The sequence below is a fragment of the Pseudophryne corroboree genome, chromosome 9, assembly GCF_028390025.1.
Source record: "Pseudophryne corroboree isolate aPseCor3 chromosome 9, aPseCor3.hap2, whole genome shotgun sequence".
NCBI classification, from domain to species: domain Eukaryota; kingdom Metazoa; phylum Chordata; class Amphibia; order Anura; family Myobatrachidae; genus Pseudophryne; species Pseudophryne corroboree.
The window spans coordinates 196,645,304-196,666,333 of NC_086452.1; the positions used below are offsets into that span (position 1 = coordinate 196,645,304).

Sequence of the window (21,030 nt, forward strand, 5' to 3'; positions counted from 1 at the left end):
ATATTTTTAGTCAGGGAATCCGACCAAGCCACCCCAGCTCTGCACATCCAGGCTGAGGCGATCGCTGGTCGCAGTATAACACCAGTATGTGTGTATATACTTTTTATGATATTTTTCCAGCCTCCTGTCAGCTGGCTCCTTGAGGACGGCCCTATCTATAGACGGTACCGCCACTTGTTCTGATAAGCGTGTGAGCGCCTTATCCACCCTAAGGGGTGTTTCCCAACGCGCCCTAAGTTCTGGCGGGAAAGGGTATACCGCCCATATTTTCTATCGGGGGGAACCCACGCATCATCACACACTTCATTTAATTTATCTGATTTAGGAAAAACTACGGTAGTTTTTTCACATCCCACATAATACCCTCTTTTGTGGTACTTGTAGTATCAGAAATATGTAACACCTCCTTCATTGCCCTTAACGTGTGGCCCTAATAAGGAATACGTTTGTTTATTCACCGTCGACACTGGATTCAGTGTCCCTGTCTGTGTCGACCGACTAAAGTAAACGGGCGTTTTAAAACCCCTGACGGTGTTTTTGAGACGTCTGGACCGGTACTAATTGTTTGTCGGCCGTCTCATGTCGTCAACCGACCTTGGCGCGTGTTGACATTATCACGTAATTCCCTAAATAAGCCATCCATTCCGGTGTCGACTCCCTAGAGAGTGACATCACCATTACAGGCAATTGCTCCGCCTCCTCACCAACATCGTCCTCATACATGTCGACACACACGTACCGACACACAGCACACACACAGGGAATGCTCTGATAGAGGACAGGACCCACTAGCCCTTTGGAGAGACAGAGGGAGAGTTTGCCAGCACACACCAAAAACGCTATAATTATATAGGGACAACCTTATATAAGTGTTTTCCCTTATAGCATCTTTTTTATATATTTCTAATGCCAAATTAGTGCCCCCCCTCTCTGTTTTAACCCTGTTTCTGTAGTGCAGTGCAGGGGAGAGCCTGGGAGCCTTCCCTCCAGCCTTTCTGTGAGGGAAAATGGCGCTGTGTGCTGAGGAGATAGGCCCCGCCCCTTTTTCGGCGGCCTCGTCTCCCGCTCTTAACGGATTCTGGCAGGGGTTAAATATCTCCATATAGCCCCCGGAGGCTATATGTGAGGTATTTTTAGCCAAAAAAGGTTTTCATTTGCCTCCCAGGGCACCCCCCTCCCAGCGCCCTGCACCCTCAGTGACTGCCGTGTGAAGTGTGCTGAGAGGAAAATGGCGCACAGCTGCAGTGCTGTGCGCTACCTTAAGAAGACTGAGGAGTCTTCTGCCGCCGATTCTGGACCTCTTCTCGTTTCAGCATCTGCAAGGGGGCCGGCGGCGAGGCTCCGGTGACCATCCAGGCTGTACCTGTGATCGTCCCTCTGGAGCTAATGTCCAGTAGCCAAGAAGCCAATCCATCCTGCACGCAGGTGAGTTCACTTCTTCTCCCCTAAGTCCCTCGTTGCAGTGATCCTGTTGCCAGCAGGACTCACTGTAAAATAAAAAACCTAAGCTAAACTTTTCTAAGCAGCTCTTTAGGAGAGCCACCTAGATTGCACCCTTCTCGGCCGGGCACAAAAATCTAACTGAGGCTTGGAGGAGGGTCATAGGGGGAGGAGCCAGTGCACACCACCTGATCCTAAAGCTTTACTTTTTGTGCCCTGTCTCCTGCGGAGCCGCTATTCCCCATGGTCCTTTCAGGAACCCCAGCATCCACTAGGACGATAGAGAAATTTAAAATATTATACTGGCGGGGGTACATACACAGTGCCCAGGCACCCCTAATATGTACATTTGCCAGTGAAAAAAAGGCTCCAGTAACTTGCTGCCCAGGGCGCTCCCCGCCCAGCGCCCTGCGAGTGCCGTTGGTGTGTGGGAGCATGGAGCACAGCGCGACCGCTGCGCTGTACCTCCGTTACTGAAGTCTTCTGCCGTCACTGAAGTCTTCTTTTCTACTAATACTCACCCGGCTTCTTTCTTCTGGCTTCTGTGAGGGGAGTGACGGCGCGGCTCCGGGAACAAGCAGCTAGGCGCACCAAGTGATCGAAGCCTCTGGAGCTAATGGTGTCCAGTAGCCTAAGAAGCAGAGCCCTAAACTCGGAAGAAGTAGGTCTGACTTCTCTCCCCTCAGTCCCACGATGCAGGGAGCATGTAGCCAGCAGGTCTCCCTGAAAATAAAAAAGCCTAACAAAGTCTTTCCAGAGAAACTCAGTAGAGCTCCCCTAGTGTGTGTCCAGTCTCGCCTGGGCACAGAATCTAACTGAGGTCTGGAGGAGGGGCATAGAGGGAGGAACAAGTTCACACCCAGTAAAAAGTCTTATAGTGTGCCCATGTCTCCTGCGGATCCCGTCTATACCCCATGGTCTAATTCAGATGATATGTTGCAATATTAGATTGAATGTTGGATCACAGAAAGTAATTACTATTGAAAACCAGTGTGATGATGTTACAAATTATAGTGGTAACCCTTAGTAGAGCTGATTCTTGTATGTATTGTATGGCAATAACAAATTATTTTTCAATTGATGTGAAATAGGTATAAATGGCAAGATATACTTTATTAAGGAGCCACAGTGCTCCTAACAATGATCTAATCACGGATAGATGACTGTCTTGCTAAAAACAAACTAATATCTCTGTCCATGTAAATACAGCCAAAAACCAAATGTCAGATCTCTGCAAGGTCTCTAGTATCTGGTGATATTTAATACTGATGCTGTGAAAATATGAATCAATTAGCAAAAATCCATGTTTATTGCTGATCGCAATAAGAATGAACTGATCAATGTAAAGTGTAATGAAGAATAATTTTTCACCATAAACAGAAAATTCGCAGTTCTGCTGACCGCAAAATATGTTCAATTAAACAGAGTAAAATGTGTGGTGATATATGTTCTGGGGGTGCGGCGTCCCGTGACCCTCAGGTACATATACTTACCCTTCTTTTTCTAGTTGTCCTTAGCCGTTGCTGCCCACTGCGCCTCCTTCTTTCCCGGTCCCGGTCCCAGGTGGATGTGTCTCCGATGTGTGCAAGCCTGCACACTGATGCTTTCACCTCCGGGACAACGGGACCACCGGCGGCTGCTGCACTTCCGGGTACCGGCAACCAGGTACGAATGCCCAGTCCCCGGCGCGCTGTAGCGCTGACGGTCGCTGCACTTCACTAGCCTGTGAAGGAGACTAGGAGTACAAAGCAGGGGAGGCTGTCGGCGGCTCTTTGCGAGTGGTCTGTGCGAGTTTGTGTCCTCTTTCCTCCAATGCGTTTCAGCCCTGATTGGCCTTCCTCTGGGAGTAGTGTAGATATGATGGTGTTTTGACATCACAGGTTTCCTGGCCTGAACCATGGTTGCAATAACCTTCTTGGAAAGGCGCTTGTGAGCTAGGATGTTCCGCTCAACCTCCATGCCGTCAAAAGAAGGCGCCGTAAGTCCGGGTAGACGAACAGTCCTTGTTGAATAAGATCGCTTCTGTGTGGTAGAGGCCAAGGGTCTTGTACGGACATGTCCAGATGATCCACGTACCACGCCCTCTAAGGCCAATCCGGGGCAATTAGAATTGCCTGGACACCTTGATTCCCTATTCGCTTTAGCACTCTTGGGAGCAATGGGATCGGAGGAAACAGGTAGACCAGCCGGTACGGCCAAGGCAACGCCAGTGTGTCCACTGCCCTCGCCTGAGGTTCCCTAGCCTGCGAGCAATACCAGGGAAGTTTCTTGTTGAGACGAGAAGCCACCATGTCTATTTGTGGGCAACCCCACCAGTCGATGATCTGCTGGAACACCAGATGGTGGAGCCCCCACTTTCCCGGGTGGACATCGTGACGACTCAGGAAGTCCGCCTCCCAGTTGACCACACCCGCAATGAAGATTCCTGACAAGGCTCTAGCATTTCTTTCCACCCAGTGGAGTATCTTTGACACCTCTCGCATGCAGGCTCTGCTTTTTGTCCCTCCTTGTCGATTGATATATGCCACCGCCGTGGCGTTGTCCGACTGTACCTGGATCGAGTGATCCTTGAGGCTTGAAGTAGAGCATTAGATCACCCGAAGATGCAGAATGTTGATTGGAATGAGGCTTTCATGGGCTGACCACCTGCCTCCTGGAACTGTGCCCCTTGGCTGACAGCTCCCCATCCTCTCCGACTGGCATCCATCGTGAGAAGGGTCTAATCCTGAATTTCCGAAACTCATGCCCTCCAGAAGATAGGAGGACTGTAGCTACCACATGAGGGAAATCCTTGCCTGAGGTGACAGATGAATCGTCCGGTGCATCTGGAGATATGATCCGGACCACTTGCTCAGGAGAGCCAACTGAAACATTCTGGCATGGAACCTCCCCTACTGGATTGCCTCGTAGGAGGCAACCATCTTTCCCAACAATCTTATGCAGAGATGTACGGACACTCGAGTAGGGCAGAGCACCATGCGGACCATCTTCTGAAGTGTTGTCGCCTTGTCCTCTGGTAGAAACACCTTCTGGGCCACAGTATCCAGCAACATCCCCAGGAACAGGAGCCTCTGAGTTGGCTCCAGGTGGGAATTCTGTAAGTTGAGGATCCACCCATGGTCGGACAGAAGACAGAAAGTGCAGTCGATATGGAGCAACAAAAGCTCCCTGGATCTTGCCTTTATCAGAAGATCGTCTAGATAAGGGACCACATTGATCCCTTGGACCCGGAGCTGAAGCATCATCTCCGACATCAGACTTCGTGAATACCCTCGAAGCTGTTGACAGGCCGAAGGGCAGTGCCTGGAATTGGAAGTGATCGTCCAGCAGGGCAAACCGCAGTTACGCCTGATGAGGAGGCCAACTCGGAATATAGAGATAGGAGTCCTTGATATCCAAGGAGAATATACATTTCTGTTCTTCCAGGCCTGCAATCGCTGCTCGCAGGGATTCCATTTTGAACTTGAACACCCTCAAATAAGGATTCAAGGATTTCAGATTCAGAATCAGTCTGACCGAACCGTATGGCTTCGGCACCACAAACAGGGACCAGCATGAGAGAGGGGGGCTGTGCATCAGCCCTAGCAGCTAAATCTGCAACAGCTTGTTGCAGTAGCTGAGTTGTCTGCACATTAGCAGTGAGTTGGGATGACATATCTGACATCATAGTTTTAATAGACCCTAACCAGTGGGGATCTGTACCCTCTCCCCAAACCTCTTCACTAATTTGTGAAGATTGACTGCATTGCTCACAGGAAACAGAGTCATTAGATAATGGAGAGAATCTGGTGTGACAGATACTACACAGCTTGTGCTTACCCATATTTCACAGTAAGTACAAAAACATACACACAGACCGTTATAATGCAAGCCTGCCCTACTGTATGTGAGACGAGACACAGAGAGAGGGATGACACCAGCACACCCTGAGCTGCACAGCCCCAGTGAGACTGTAAGCTCTGTAAATCACAGTAACACTAACAAAATGCAGTCCTAAGTAGGCTCAGAATAGTGTACACAAGCGGCTCTCCCCCTTAGCTACATGCTGTTCCAGCATGTCTGTGAGGCAGGAAGCACTGAGTGTGTGCTGTTGATGGCTGCTGTAAGCAGAGGAAGGCGCCAAAATGCTGCTGGTCCCGCTCTGAGGAAGCTCCGCCCCCCCAATGGCGCCGGAGCTGTATATATTATTTATACTGGCAAAGTCTTCAAATAAGCTTAAAACCTCACACAAGTGCTTAGTTGAGCAGTTTTGTGCCAGTGTACACATGGAGGAATCCTAGCGGGACCCCCCAGGGAGGGTCCCGTACGCCATGCCCATTGTCAGCCGCACTTTGAACCGGGGAACCAACTAGCGGGGTCTCCGGTATGCAGCGTGCTGCAGCTGTGAAAGACAAGGAGCAGTGCCCCGCTGAACAAACAGCCCCTCAGGACGGTGGTCCTGCAGTGGGGAAGCGGCTTTGCACCTTGCAAGCCGGTGACCGCCCCCCCCCCCCCCCCCAACTCCCATGGCGCAGGTATGTTGTTGCCCAGACAGCATTCACGAAAAAAATAAAAGTTTGAAATGAAATTGAAGAAAACTCTCTGGAGTTGCAGAGATGTGCATCCTCTCCTGAGGGCACTTTTTTCTAAACTGCCTGTGGGACGGGACATATAGGGGAGGAGCCAGCGCACCTAGTTGAAGAAATGTAAAGTGCACTGGCTCCTTTGGATCCTGTCTATACCCCATCGCACAAGTTCCCCCAATATCCCTTATGAATGCTAGAGAAATACCAGGATCCAGCTGTCGACATTCTGTCCGTCGTGATCTTGTAGGCCCAATGTGTGGGTTTCCTAAAGGTGTTCCAGTTTCCTCTCACAGTCAAACCAATTAGATCAATATATGGAAGTGTGCGAGTATGTAAATAATAATAAAGTGATGACCTATTCTTTTGGCCTGAACTGTCCATGTAACACCTGTCATTGTTTTTATTCTCTATTAGTGAGTACACATTATGCTCAACCCTAGTTGCATGGGCAGTAGCTCGTATGAAGGGGAACACTTGCTCCCCTAAGTATAAGAATTTCTAATTTTTAAAAACAAATGATGCAAGACTGTTATCCAACCTCTAGGTGTCCCCAAACACAAAACCAGCAGTGTGCTTTTTGTCCAAGTCTAGGAAATGACCCAGCCTTGCATTACAGGTAATATACAAATTGCTGCTTGCAAACATTACATTCTAGCGGTGACAATGAAGCACCGGTATATGAGAAAAGACCCAAGGTATCCTACCTGGGGCAGTGTTCTGACTAACACCTTGTAGAGGCTGGCATCCCTCTCTCTTCTTTAGATATTTATGATCCAAGCCTGCTGGCTCTCCACTGAAATAACACAAATGACATATTATGCTCCCTAGTGTCTTGGAAACAATATAAGAAAACAAATATGTTCTGTAGTTATGAATGCAGTCTCAGGACGGGATGTACTAATGGAAAAATGCGGTAAACCCCCCCCCCACCCCGTTTTACCGCATTTTCAAATGTGCTAAGACCCGGACACCCACGTATCATCGCAAAGGGTATCGCCATCTTTTTATGGAAGCCTATGGGCTTCTTTTCGCAACCCGTCGCAGCCGCCGCCCAGTGCAGCTCACGCCAACCCCCCCTCACATGTGTCCTGGCAGCCTGCTCGTTCGGCTTCACGATCCCCCACCTCCTCCTCCCCTGCATTTGTCTTTACCGCTTTTGCCCAGGGACTTCCAGCACACATCACCTCCCGATGCTGGGAAGTGACGGAGACCCCCGGAGGCCCCCGCACACACCCTCCTCCGGACCACCAAAGATCACAGGAGCCCCTGGCACTGCATACTGTATGTTAGTACATATGCGATCAGCATCGTTGCGATGACCGGCGATAGCCATGTTAGCACATCCTGCCCTCAGTGAGCCATCCCAGGCAAGATCTCAGCAGGTTAAGTTCCATAAATGAAACCAGAAAACCAGGCAGGAAGGCTGCATCACAAGGACCTTGTGAAGGTACTTACTTCTCTTTATTTGCATTCTGAGATGATCCATAGAGACCTTGCGGGAGACTTGCTTTAGCAAGTGGATGAATGTACTGAACCTTTAAGGAAGAGAAGATTAATTTAATGGCCAGCTGCTAAAATGTAGAACTATACACGCGCACAAAATAAAGCAGGTCAAGATGCACATATAGTTACAGCTCTTTCTCCAAACTGCTAACTTACCCGTGGGCCTGTGCGAATTACCTCCAGCGAGGGCTGTTGTGAGGACCCAGCAGGTGCAATATAAGGTATCACTGGATAAGAAGAAGGGAGTGGGTAGGTCATCCGACAGCTATGGAGTGGTATCCTGTGTTCTGGCTGTAAAGAAATATAGGGATTTTTGTTTACTTACCGTAAAATCTCTTTCTCTGATTCCATCTGGGTGACGCTGCGCACTTACTGATGGGTTATAGTGTGTGGGAAGGGAGTTTGGCACAGAACCTATAAAAACTAACTCCTCCCCCCTCTAACCCCTCCCATCTCCAGCCTGTCTGGCAGATTACCTCAGTTAATGTTTAGCAAAGCAAGAAGAGGCAGAACAGAAAACAACCAAAAAACCAGACAAAAATACGGGAATGATCGCAGCGTCCCCCAGATGGAATCGGAGAAAGCGATTTTACGGTAAGTAAACAAAAATCCCTATTTCTTTTTCATCCATCTGGGGTACGCTACGCGCTTACTGATGGGATTTCCCAAAGCAAGCTAAATAGAGGAGGTACAAACAGATGGTATAGCCGTCTGCAAAGTCTGATGCCCAACAGTCTCCAAACCAAAAGTATGAAAACGGTAAAACTTGGTGCAAGTATGCACAGAAGACCAAGTTGCCGCTCTACACAGCTGCTCAACCGAAACACCACCACGAACAGCCCAGGAGGCTCCAACAGCCCTAGTTGAATTAGCACTCAAGGAGTCAGGAACAGGTAATGTCGAAGAAACATAGGCCTGCCGAATAGCAGACGTTACCCAATAGCAGAGGTTACCCGTTCCTCAACTCCGCTGCCTGGGTGTCACTCGACTCCTCCCTCTCCTTTGCACCCCACATCCAAGCTCTAGCGCAATCCTGTCGGTTCCAGCTACGCAACATTGCTCGCATCAGGCCATTTCTCTCCCAGAGTGCAACTAAGCTTATCCACTCACTGGTGATCTCACGACTCGACTACTGCAATGTGCTCCTCACTGGCCTCACTTGACCCATCACGCTCCCCTCAAAGCTGTCCTCAACTCCGCAGCTAGGCTCATCTTCCTCTCCCGCAGCTCTACATCTGCCACTCCCCTTCGACAAAATCTACACTGGCTCCCATTCACCTATAGAATCCTCTTAAAACTCCTCACCCTCACATACAAGGCCATCTCTAATTCCACTGCTCCCACTACGGTCGGCCAATGACAGTCACCTCTCCTCTGCCCTGGTCACTGCTTCCCATGTACGAGTTCAAGATTTTGCCGTGCTGCACCCCTTCAGTGGAACGCGCTCCCCCACTCCATTAGACTCTCCCCGACCTTGCAAAGCTTCAAACTGGCACTGAAACCCCACCTATTCATCAAAGCGTACCCCTCCGATGCATAACCTAGTACTTAGGCTGCTCCTCCATCCCCCTGCCTTCAACATCTCTGCTTTGCTTACATACTGCCATCAGGCTTCCTCCCACTTGCTTGCACCTCATGTCATCTGTCTGTCGCACCTCCCCACTAGATTGTTAGCTCTACAGAGCAGGGCCCTCTTTCCTCTTGTTATCAAAGCACTCTTCTCGACTCATTTCACTCGCAGCTCTCTCCTACTCAGCAATTATCTTTACCCGCTTTTTCTCCTGCTGGTAAAGGCTCATCTCTATCTATGGCTGCCAGCCCCAAATAGTACGGTGTTACTCCCTCACTACTTACATCTAAGCTGTATTATGTTTTGAGAATTGTGGTGCTCTTTGTTACCTGTACTCTATTTTTGCTATTTATTTACTGTAATGCTAAGTTTTGTCTCCCTGTACTGTCCTTTGTACAGCGCTGCAAAACACTTGTGGCATCCTATAAATAAAATGTAAGAATAATAATAACAATAACGCGCCACCGTGTATTTAGAGGCCGGCCAGCCACGTTTGGGTGCATCAATCAAAACCAACAAGGTATCTGTACGGCAAATAGACTCTGTACGGGACAAATAAATGCGTAAAGCCCTAACAACATCCAATAAAGCCAAATGACAATCCTTTCCAGAAAACCCTGGAACAAACGCTGGAAGCGCTATGTTCTGATTTATATGGAAAGCCGACAACTTTTGTCAAGAAGGAAGGCTTCGTACCTAAGACCACTCGATCTTCGTGAAAAACCAACAAAGGTGGTCTGTAAGAAAGCGCTGCTAACTCTGAAACACGTCTGGCTGAAGCAATGGCCAAAAGAAAAACAACCTTCAGGAGTAAGAAAACGTAATTCAGCAGTTTCTAGTGGCTCAAACGGAGGCTTCTGGAGAGCCTGAAGAACCAAATTTAAATCCCAGGGTGGAACCGGATTAACAAATGGAGATTGAATCCTGATTACACCTTGAAGGAATGTCTGGACCTCCGGGATGAGAGACAATCTTTTCTGAAAAAGTACAGACAATGCCAAAACTTGACCTTTAAGGGAAGACAAACGAAGTCCTTTATTCAGGCCATCCTGAAGGAAAGACAACAGACTAGGTAAGCGAAAGAGGTCCGGTGACAACCTATGCCTTTCACACCAAGCAATGTAGATACGCCATAATCTGTTATAAATACAAGAGGTGACTGGTTTCCTAGCCTGAAGCATAGTTCTCACCACTGGTCGAGATAAACCATTAGCTCTTAAAATGCTGGATTCAAGAACCATGCCGTCAAAGCCAGACGATTTAAATCATGGTGGTGACAAGGACCTTGTAGAAGTAGATTGGATTGCAGAGGTAGATGAAACCGTTCCTTGGTCACCATGCTGCGGAGAAGAGTGTACCACTGACGACGAGGCCAGTCTGGCAATAAAAGAATGACGGGAGACCTTCTCATCAGATGCGTTGAAGTAGGCGCGATATCAAGGGAAATGGCGGGAACACATATACCAGTTGAAAATGCCACAGAGCTGTCAAGGCATCGATCAGCGTTGCTTGAGGATCCTGAGTTTGTGAGCCATACCGAGGTAGATTTCGGTTGAGATGAGACGCCATGAGGTCGATGTCGGGTGTTCCCCACAGAGACACCAGGGTCACAAAGACTTCTTGATGAAGTTCCCATTCTCCCGGATGTATCGTGTGACGGCTTAAGAAATCTGCTTCACAGTTTTCCACTCCTGGAATGTGAACTGCGGAGATGGTCGGAATCCACCGCTCTGCCCACTGGAGAATATGGGCAACCTCCTTCATGGCTCTCCAACCGCGAGTTCCGCCTTGTTTGTTTATATAAGCATTTGCTTATGTGGCGTTGTCTGATTGAATGCATACTAGATGACCTTGGACACTGGGATAAAGCCCCCAATTCAGACACACGCCTAGCCGAAGCTAAGGCCAACAACGTGACAGCCTTCCATGTAAGAAATTTGACCTCAACCTCCTGGTCCCAAGGCGCCGTAGGCGGTACAAAGGGAGGTTGGATGTGCAGAACTCCCTTCAAAAAATAAGAATTTACTTACCGATAATTCTATTTCTCATAGTCCGTAGTGGATGCTGGGAACTCCGTAAGGACCATGGGGAATATCGGCTCCGCAGGAGACTGGGCACAAAAAGTAAAAGCTTTAGACTAGCTGGTGTGCACTGGCTCCTCCCCCTATGACCCTCCTCCAAGCCTCAGTTAAGATACTGTGCCCGGACGAGCGTACATAATAAGGAAGGATCTTGAATCCCGGGTAAGACTCATACCAGCCACACCAATCACACCGTACAACTCGTGATCTGAACCCAGTTAACAGTATGATAGGAGCCTCTGAAAAGATGGCTTCCAACAATAAACAACCCGATTTGTTTGTAACAATAACTATATACAAGTATTGCAGACAATCCGCACTTGGGATGGGCGCCCAGCATCCACTACGGACTATGAGAAATAGAATTATCGGTAAGTAAATTCTTATTTTCTCTGACGTCCTAGTGGATGCTGGGAACTCCGTAAGGACCATGGGGATTATACCAAAGCTCCCAAACGGGCGGGAGAGTGCGGATGACTCTGCAGCACTGAATGAGAGAACTCCAGGTCCTACTCAGCCAGGGTATCAAATTTGTAGAATTTAGCAAACGTGTTTGCCCCTGACCAAGTAGCTGCTCGGCAAAGTTGTAAAGCCGAGACCCCTCGGGCAGCCGCCCAAGATGAGCCCACCTTCCTTGTGGAATGGGCTTTTACAGATTTTGGCTGTGGCAGGCCTGCCACAGAATGTGCAAGTTGAATTGTACTACAAATCCAACGAGCAATCGTCTGCTTAGAAGCAGGAGCACCCAGCTTGTTGGGTGCATACAGTATAAACAGCGAGTCAGATTTTCTGACTCCAGCCGGCCTGGAAACATATATTTTCAGGGCCCTGACTACGTCCAGCAACTTGGAGTCCTCCAAGTCCCTAGTAGCCACAGGTACCACAATAGGTTGATTCATGTGAAACGCTGAAACCACCTTAGGGAGAAATTGAGGACGAGTCCTCAATTCCGCCCTATCCGAATGAAATATCAGGTAAGGGCTTTTATAGGATAAAGCCGCCAATTCTGATACGCGCCTGGCTGAAGCCAGGGCCAACAGCATTACCACTTTCCATGTGAGATATTTCAAATCCACTGTGGTGAGTGGTTCAAACCAATGTGATTTTAGGAACCCTAAAACTACATTGAGATCCCAAGGTGCCACTGGAGGCACAAAAGGAGGCTGTATATGCAGTACCCCTTTGACAAACGTCTGAACTTCAGGCACTGAAGCCAGTTCTTTCTGGAAGAAGATCGACAGGGCCGAAATTTGAACCTTAATGGATCCTAATTTTAGGCCCATAGACAATCCTGCTTGCAGGAAATGTAGGAAACGACCCAGTTGAAATTCCTCCGTAGGGGCCTTCTTGGCCTCACACCACGCAACATATTTTCGCCAAATGCGATGATAATGTTTTGCAGTTACATCCTTCCTGGCCTTGATCAGGGTAGGGATGACTTCATCTGGAATGCCTTTTTCCTTCAGGATCCGGCGTTCAACCGCCATGCCGTCAAACGCAGCCGCGGTAAGTCTTGGAACAGACAAGGTCCCTGCTGGAGCAGGTCCTTCCTTAGAGGTAGAGGCCACGGGTCCTCCGTGAGCATCTCTTGCAGCTCCGGGTACCAAGTTCTTCTTGGCCAATCCGGAGCCACGAGTATCGTTCTTACTCCTCTCCCTCTTATGATTCTCAGTACTTTTGGTATGAGAGGAAGAGGAGGGAACACATATACCGACTGGAACCCCCACGGAGTTACCAGAGCGTCCACCGCTATTGCCTGAGGGTCCCTTGACCTGGCGCAATATCTGTCCAGTTTCTTGTTGAGAAGGGACGCCATCATGTCCACCTTTGGTTTTTCCCAACGGTTTACAATCACTTGGAAGACTTCTGGATGAAGTCCCCACTCCCCCGGGTGGAGGTCGTGTCTGCTGAGGAAGTCTGCTTCCCAGTTGTCCACTCCCGGAATGAACACTGCTGACAGTGCTATCACACGATTTTCCGCCCAGCGGAGAATCCTTGCAGCTTCTGCCATTGCCCTCCTTATTCTTGTGCCGCCCTGTCTGTTTACGTGGGCGACAGCCGTGATGTTGTCCGACTGGATCAATACCGGTTGACCCTGAAGCAGAGGCCTTGCTTGACTTAGGGCATTGTAAATGGCCCTTAGCTCTAGGATATTTATGTGAAGAGACGTTTCCATGCTTGACCACAAGCCCTGGAAATTTCTTCCCTGTGTGACTGCTCCCCAGCCTCTCAGGCTGGCATCCGTGGTTACCAGCATCCAATCCTGAATGCCGAATCTGCGGCCCTCTAGAAGATGAGCCTTCTGTAACCACCACAGGAGAGATACCCTTGTCCTTGGAGATAGGGTTATCCGCTGATGCATCTGAAGATGCGATCCGGACCATTTGTCCAGCAGATCCCACTGAAAAGTTCTTGCATGGAATCTTCCGAATGGAATCGCTTCGTAAGAAGCCACCATTTTTCCCAGGACTCTCGTGCACTGATGCACTGACACTTGTCCTGGTTTTAGGAGGTTCCTGACTAGCTCGGATAACTCCCTGGCCTTCTCCTCCTGGAGAAACACCTTTTTCTGGACTGTGTCCAGAATCATCCCTAGGAACAGTAGACGTGTTGTTGGAATCAGCTATGATTTTGGGATATTTAGAATCCACCCGTGCTGACGTAGCACTACCTGAGATAGTGCTACTCCGACCTCTAACTGTTCCCTGGACCTTGCCCTTATCAGGAGATCGTCCAAGTAAGGGATAATTAATACGCCTTTTTTTCGAAGAAGAATCATCATTTCGGCCATTACCTTGGTAAAGACCCGTGGTGCCGTGGACAATCCAAACGGCAGCGTCTGAAACTGATAATGACAGTTTTGTATCACAAACCTGAGGTACCCTTGGTGAGAAGGGTAGATTGGGACATGGAGATAAGCATCCTTGATGTCTAGAGATACCATATAGTCCCCTTCTTCCAGGTTCGCTATCACTGCTCTGAGTGACTCCATCTTGAATTTGAACCTTTTTATGTAAGTGTTCAAAGATTTTAGATTTAAAATTGGTCTCACCGAGCCGTCCGGCTTCGGTACCACAAACAGCGTGGAATAATACCCCTTTCCCTGTTGTAGGAGGGGTACCTTGATTATCACCTGCTGGGAATACAGCTTGTGAATAGCTTCCAATACTGCCTCCCTGTCGGAGGGAGACGTTGGTAGAGCAGACTTCAGGAACCGGCGAGGGGGAGACGTCTCGAATTCCAATTTGTACCCCTGTGATACTACCTGCAGGATCCAGGGGTCCACTTGCGAGTGAGCCCACTGCGCGCTGAAATTCTTGAGACGGCCCCCCACCGTGCCCGAGTCTGCTTGCAGAGCCCCAGCGTCATGCTGAGGACTTGGCAGAAGCGGGGGAGGGCTTCTGCTCCTGGGAAGAGGCTGCATGGTGCAGTCTTTTTCCCCTTCCTCTGCCCCGGGGCAGGAACGAGCGGCCTTTTTCCCTCTTGCCCTTATAGGGACGAAAGGACTGGGTTTGAAAAGACGGTGTCTTTTTCTGCTGAGAGGTGACCTGGGGTAAAAAGGTGGATTTTCCAGCCGTTGCTGTGGCCACCAGGTCCGATAGACCGACCCCAAATAACTCCTCCCCTTTATACGGCAATACTTCCATATGTCGTTTGGAATCCGCATCACCTGACCACTGTCGCGTCCATAACGTTCTTCTGGCAGAAATGGACATCGCACTTACTCTAGATGCCAGGGTGCAAATATCCCTCTGTGCATCTCGCATATATAGTAATGCATCCTTTAAATGCTCTATAGTTAATAATATACTGTCCCTATCCAGGGTATCAATATTTTCAGTCAGGGAATCCGACCAAGCCACTCCAGCGCTGCACATCCAGGCTGAGGCGATCGCTGGTCGCAGTATAACACCGGTATGTGTGTATATACCTTTTAAGATATTTTCCAGCCTTCTATCAGCTGGTTCCTTGAGAGCGGCCGTATCAGGAGACGGTAACGCCACTTGTTTTGATAAGCGTGTGAGCGCCTTATCTACCCTAGGGGGTGTTTCCCAACGTGCCCTAACCTCTGGCGGGAAAGGGTATAGTGCCAATAATTTATTAGAAATCAGCAGTTTTTTATCGGGGGAAACCCACGCTTTATCACACACCTCATTTAATTCATCTGACTCAGGAAAAACCACTGGTAGTTTTTTCACACCCCACATAATACCCTTTTTTGTGGTACTTGTAGTGTCAGAAATGTTCAATGCCTCCATTGCCGTGATCATGTAACGTGTGGCCCTACTGGACATTACGTTTGTCTCGTCATCGTCGACACTGGATTCAGTATCCGTGTCAGGGTCTGTGTCGACCATCTGAGGTAACGGGCGTTTTAGCGCCCCTGACGGTGTCTGAGACGCCTGAACAGGCACTAATTGATTTGTCAGCTGTCTCATGTCGTCAACAGTTTTTTGCAAAGTGCTGACATTGTCACGTAATTCTTTAATTACTACCATCCAGTCAGGTGTCGACTCCCTAGGGGGTGACATCACTAACACAGGCAATTGCTCTGCTTCCACATCATTTTCCTCCTCATACATGTCGACACAATCGTACCGACACCCAGCACACACACAGGGAATGCTCTGATAGAGGACAGGACCCCACTAGCCCTTTGGGGAGACAGAGGGAGAGTTTGCCAGCACACACCAGAGCGCTATATATATATATATATATATATACAGGGATAACCTTATATAAGTGTTACTCCCTGTTATAGCTGCTATATTTATATATTAGCTGCCAATAGTGCCCCCCTCTCTGTTTTACCCTGTTTCTGTAGTGCAGGACTGCAGGGGAGAGTCAGGGAGCCGTCCTTCCAGCGGAGCTGTGAAAGAAAATGGCGCTTGTGTGCTGAAGAGAAAGGCTCCGCCCCCTTCACGGCGGCCTTTTCTCCCGCTTTTTTCAGGAAACTGGCAGGGGATAAATGCATCCATATAGCCCAGGAGCTATATGTGATGCATTTTTTTTTAGCCATATAAGGTTTTTATATCGTTTTTATTGCGTCTCAGGGCGCTCCCCCCCAGCGCCCTGCACCCTCAGTGACCGGAGTGTGAAGTGTGCTGAGAGCAATGGCGCACAGCTGCAGTGCTGTGCGCTACCTTATTTGAAGACAGGAACGTCTTCTGCCGCCGCTTTCTCCGGACCTCTTCGCTCTTCTGGCTCTGTAAGGGGGGCGGCGGCGCGGCTCCGGGACCCATCCAGGCTGAACCTGTGATCGTCCCTCTGGAGCTAATGTCCAGTAGCCAAGAAGCCCAATCCACTCTGCAGTCAGGTGAGTTCGCTTCTTCTCCCCTTAGTCCCACGATGCAGTGAGCCTGTTGCCAGCAGGACTCACTGAAAATAAAAAACCTATTTAAACTTTTACTTCTAAGCAGCTCAGGAGAGCCACCTAGCTTGCACCCTTCTCGTTCGGGCACAAAAATCTAACTGAGGCTTGGAGGAGGGTCATAGGGGGAGGAGCCAGTGCACACCAGCTAGTCTAAAGCTTTTACTTTTTGTGCCCAGTCTCCTGCGGAGCCGCTATTCCCCATGGTCCTTACGGAGTTCCCAGCATCCACTAGGACGTCAGAGAAAAGTCTGAACCTCAGGGAGGGCAGCCAATTGTTTCTGGAAGAAAATGGGACGAAATCTGGACCTTCAAAAATCCCAACCTCAGGCCCATATCCACACCTGCTTGCAGGAAGAGGAGAAAACGTCCAAGTTGAAACTCCACTGTAGGAAACTTCTTGGATTCACACCAAGACATATATTTCTTCCAAATACGATGGTAATGTTTAGACGTTACCCCTTTTTCCTAGCCTTTATCAGGGTAGGAATGACCTTCTTCGGAATGCCCTTCCGAGCAAGTATCAGGCACTCAACTTCCATGCCGTCAAACGTAGCCGCGGTAAGTCTTGATAGGCGAACGGCCCCTGCTGCAGTAGGTCCTCCCGAAGAAGCCTCGGCTCTTCCTGCAAGAGATTCAGAAGGTCCACGTACCAAGCCCGTCTTGGCCAGTCTGGAGCACTGAGGACCGCTTGAACTCTTGTTCTCCTTACGAGCTTTAGAACTCTTGGAATGAGTGGAAGTGGTGGAAACATGTACACCGACTGGAACACCCACAGAGACACCAGGGCATTCACTGCCACTGCTTGTGGGTCCCTCGACCTGGAACAATAGCGTTGAAGCTTTTTGTTGAGACAAGAGGCCATCATGTCTATTTGGGGTAACCCCCAAATGTCTGTTATTTCCTTGAACACCTCCGGATGGAGACCCCACTCCCCTGGTTGGAGATCGTGTCTGCTGAGGAAGTCTGCTTCCCAGTTGTCCACTCCCGGAATGAAGATTGCGGAGAGCACCAACAACCCCCTGGTACCGTTTGCAGATAGCTGGAGTTGCCGTGGAGGGACCTGATTCTCCTCGTCAGCGTTGTGCAGGCAGGAAAATGGCGCTGAACACTGCTGGCGCTGTCTTCCCGCTCTTCAACTGATTATACTGGCCTGAGGATTTAGTGCTGGCTGAGATCTGGGGACCCCGTCAGGCTTTGGGACCAGTGTATGGTGTCGCGCTGGCTCAGGGCGCCCCTCATAGCGTCGCACTATGTACCACTGAGCCATCCACGGAGCGCAGTTAATACTGCGCTCCTACCCTGCTGCCACCATCTTCACACCGACCCCCACCCCACCCCACGCTTGCTAGGGGGGGTCGGTGTCTCACTCGCCACCGATTCTTCAGCTCTGCAAGGGGGTGGTGGCATGCTGCTGGGGCGAGTGGTTCCCTGTGGCGGAGAACGATCAGACCTCTCTGGAGCTCAGTGTCCAGTCAGCGGAGACACTGGCTCAGACCCCGCAGGGCGGACACTGCTCCCCCTCTCAGTCCCTCGCTGCAGGGAGGCTGTTGCCAGCAGCCTCCCTGTAAAAATAAGATTTTAAACCTACCGGTAAATCTTTTTCTCGTAGTCCGTAGAGGATGCTGGGGACTCCGTAAGGACCATGGGGAATAGACGGGCTCCGCAGGAGACATGGGCACTTTAAAAAAAACTTTAGGTATGGGTGTGCACTGGCTCCTCCCTCTATGCCCCTCCTCCAGACCTCAGTTAGAGAAACTGTGCCCAGAGGAGACTGACAGTACGAGGAAAGGATTTTTGTTAATCCAAGGGCAAGATTCATACCAGCCACACCAATCACACAGTATAACTTGTGATATACTAACCAGTTAACAGTATGAAAACAACATAGCATCAGTCCAAAACCGATGAAAACTATAACATAACCCTTATGTAAGCAAAACTATATACAAGTCTTGCAGAAGTAGTCCGCACTTGGGACGGGCGCCCAGCATCCTCTACGGACTACGAGAAAAAGATTTACCGGTAGGTTTAAAAATCTTATTTTCTCTTACGTCCTAGAGGATGCTGGGGACTCCGTAAGGACCATGGGGATTATACCAAAGCTCCCAAACGGGCGGGAGAGTGCGGATGACTCTGCAGCACCGATTGAGCAAACAGGAGGTCCTCCTCAGCCAGGGTATCAAACTTATAGAACTTTGCAAAGGAGTTTGAACCCTACCAAGTAGCAGTTCGGCACAGCTGTAGTGCCGAGACCCATCGGGCAGCCGCCCAAGACGAGCCCACCTTCCTAGTGGAATGGGCCTTGACCGATTTTGGTAACGGCAATCCAGCAGTCGCATGTGCCTGCTGAATCGTGTTACAGATCCAGCGAGCAATAGTCTGCTTTGAAGCAGGAGCGCCAACCTTGTTGGCTGCATACAGGACAAACAGTGCTTCTGTTTTTCTGACTCTAGCCGTTCTGGCCACGTAAATTTTCAAAGCCCTGACCACATCAAGGGACTCGGAATCCTCCAAGTCTTGTGTAGCCACAGGCACCACAATAGGTTGGTTCATATGAAAATATGACACCACTTTAGGCAAAAATTGAGGAGGGTCCGCAATTCCGCTCTATCCATATGGAAAACTAGATAGGGGCTTTTATGAGACAAAGCCGCCAATTCCGATACTCGCCTAGCCGAAGCCATTGGTAATGACAATCCTGTACCGCAAATCTCAGGTACGCCTGATGAGGTGGGTATATGGGAACATGAAGGTACGCATCCTTTATGTCCAGAGATACCATAAAATCCCCCCTTCCAGGCTGGCGATGACCGCCCTGAGCGATTCCATCTTGAACTTGAACCTTTTCAAGTATACGTTCAGGGTTTTTAAATTTAAAATGGGTCTGACCGAACTGTCCGGTTTTGGGACTACAAACAGGGTTGAGTAATATCCCCTCCCTTGTTGAAGTAGGGGAACCTTGACCACCACCTGTTGAAGATACAATTTGTGAATTGCATTTACCACTATCTCCCTTTCTGGGGGAGAAGTCAGCAGGGCCGATTTGAAAAACCGGCGAGGAGGCACCTCTTCGAATACCAGCTTGTAACCCTGAGAAATTATTTCTATTGCCCAGGGATCCATGTGTGAGTGAACCCAGATGTGGCTGAAAATTCGAAGACGTGCCCCCACTGGGGCGGACTCCCTTAGCGGAGCCCCAGCGTCATGCGGTGGATTTTGTAGAGGCCGGGGAGGACTTCTGTTCCTGGGAACTAGCTGTGTTGTGCAGCTTCTTTTTTTTTTTTTCCTCTGCCCTTACCTCTGGCAAGAAAGAACACACCTCGTACTCTCTTGTTTCTTGTGACTGAAAGGACTGCATTTGATAATGTGGTGCTTTCTTAGGCTGTGAGGGAATATAAGGCAAAAATTTTGATTTACCAGCTGTAGCTGTGGAGACCAGGTCCGAGAGACCTTCCCCAAACAATTCCTATGGAAGGTAAAACCTCCATATGCCTCTTTGAGTCGGCATCACCTGTCCATTGCGGGTCCATAGGACTCGTCTAGCAGAAATCAACATAGCATTGATTCTAGAACCCAGTAGGCCAATGTCTCTTTGAGCATCTCTCATATATAAGACAGCATCGTTAATATGACCCCGGGTTAATAAAATGGTACCCTTATCCAGGGTATCAATTTCCGTCGATAAGGTACCTATCCACGCTGCTACAGCGCTACAAACTCCAGCCGACACTATTGCCGGTCTGAGTAAGGTACTAGAATGTGTGTAAATGGACTTTAAGGTAGCCTGCTGTTTGCGATCAGCAGGATCCCTGAAGGTAGCCATATCTTGGGATGGCAGCTTTACTCTTTTGGATAAGCGTGTCCACGCTTTTTTCCCCCCTTGGGTAAGATTCTCACCGTATTCTGTCCTTAGTCGGGATAGGATACACCCTAAGAATCCTTTTGGGAATCTGCAGTTTCTTGTCTGGAGATTCCAAAGCCTTTTCAATAACTCGTTCATGAGATGGGGGAAAGGTTACCTCAGGTTTCTTTACCCTATACATGTGTACCCTCGTGTCGGGGACAGGGGGTTTCTCTGTGATATGCAAACAAATTTTATTACAATAATCATATATTGAATACTATTTGCCAATTCTGTCTGTAACCTTTGCATCATCGTAGTCGACACTGGAGTCAGAATCCGCGTCGGCGTCAATGTCTACTATTTTGGATAGTGGGCGTGTGACATAGGGGAAAGGCAGGGTTTGACGCCTGTACATTCCCTAGACTCAGTGCAATAAATTCACATTAGCACTAAAACATTCCACATATCCACGCGGTGTTGCCGACGGAGACCCCACAGTCATTAACTCCACCTCCCCCTTATGAGAGCCTTTTACCTCAGACATGCCGACACACGCGTACCGACACACACCACACACTCAGGGAATCCTCTTATCTGAAGACAGTTCCCCCACAAGGCCCTTTGGAGAGACAGAGAGAGAGTATGCCAGCACG

The 21,030-nt window shown here is 49.3% G+C and overlaps 1 protein-coding gene across 2 annotated transcripts in view; it reads right to left on the bottom strand.

Annotated features, from left to right (window-relative positions):
• The window catches only part of SASS6 (SAS-6 centriolar assembly protein), a 147,027-nt gene that overhangs the window by 22,709 nt on the left and 103,288 nt on the right, over positions 1-21,030 (bottom strand). The window contains exons 13-15 of one of the 2 annotated variants that reach the window (XM_063940067.1): positions 7,686-7,799; positions 7,461-7,540; positions 6,710-6,798 (exon numbers count right to left, since the gene is read on the bottom strand). In XM_063940067.1, the coding sequence (XP_063796137.1) occupies positions 6,710-6,798; positions 7,461-7,540; positions 7,686-7,799 (283 nt within the window). Of the gene's footprint in view, positions 1-6,709; positions 6,799-7,460; positions 7,541-7,664; positions 7,800-21,030 lie in introns of both variants that reach the window. The other variant, XM_063940066.1, reaches the window with a different exon arrangement.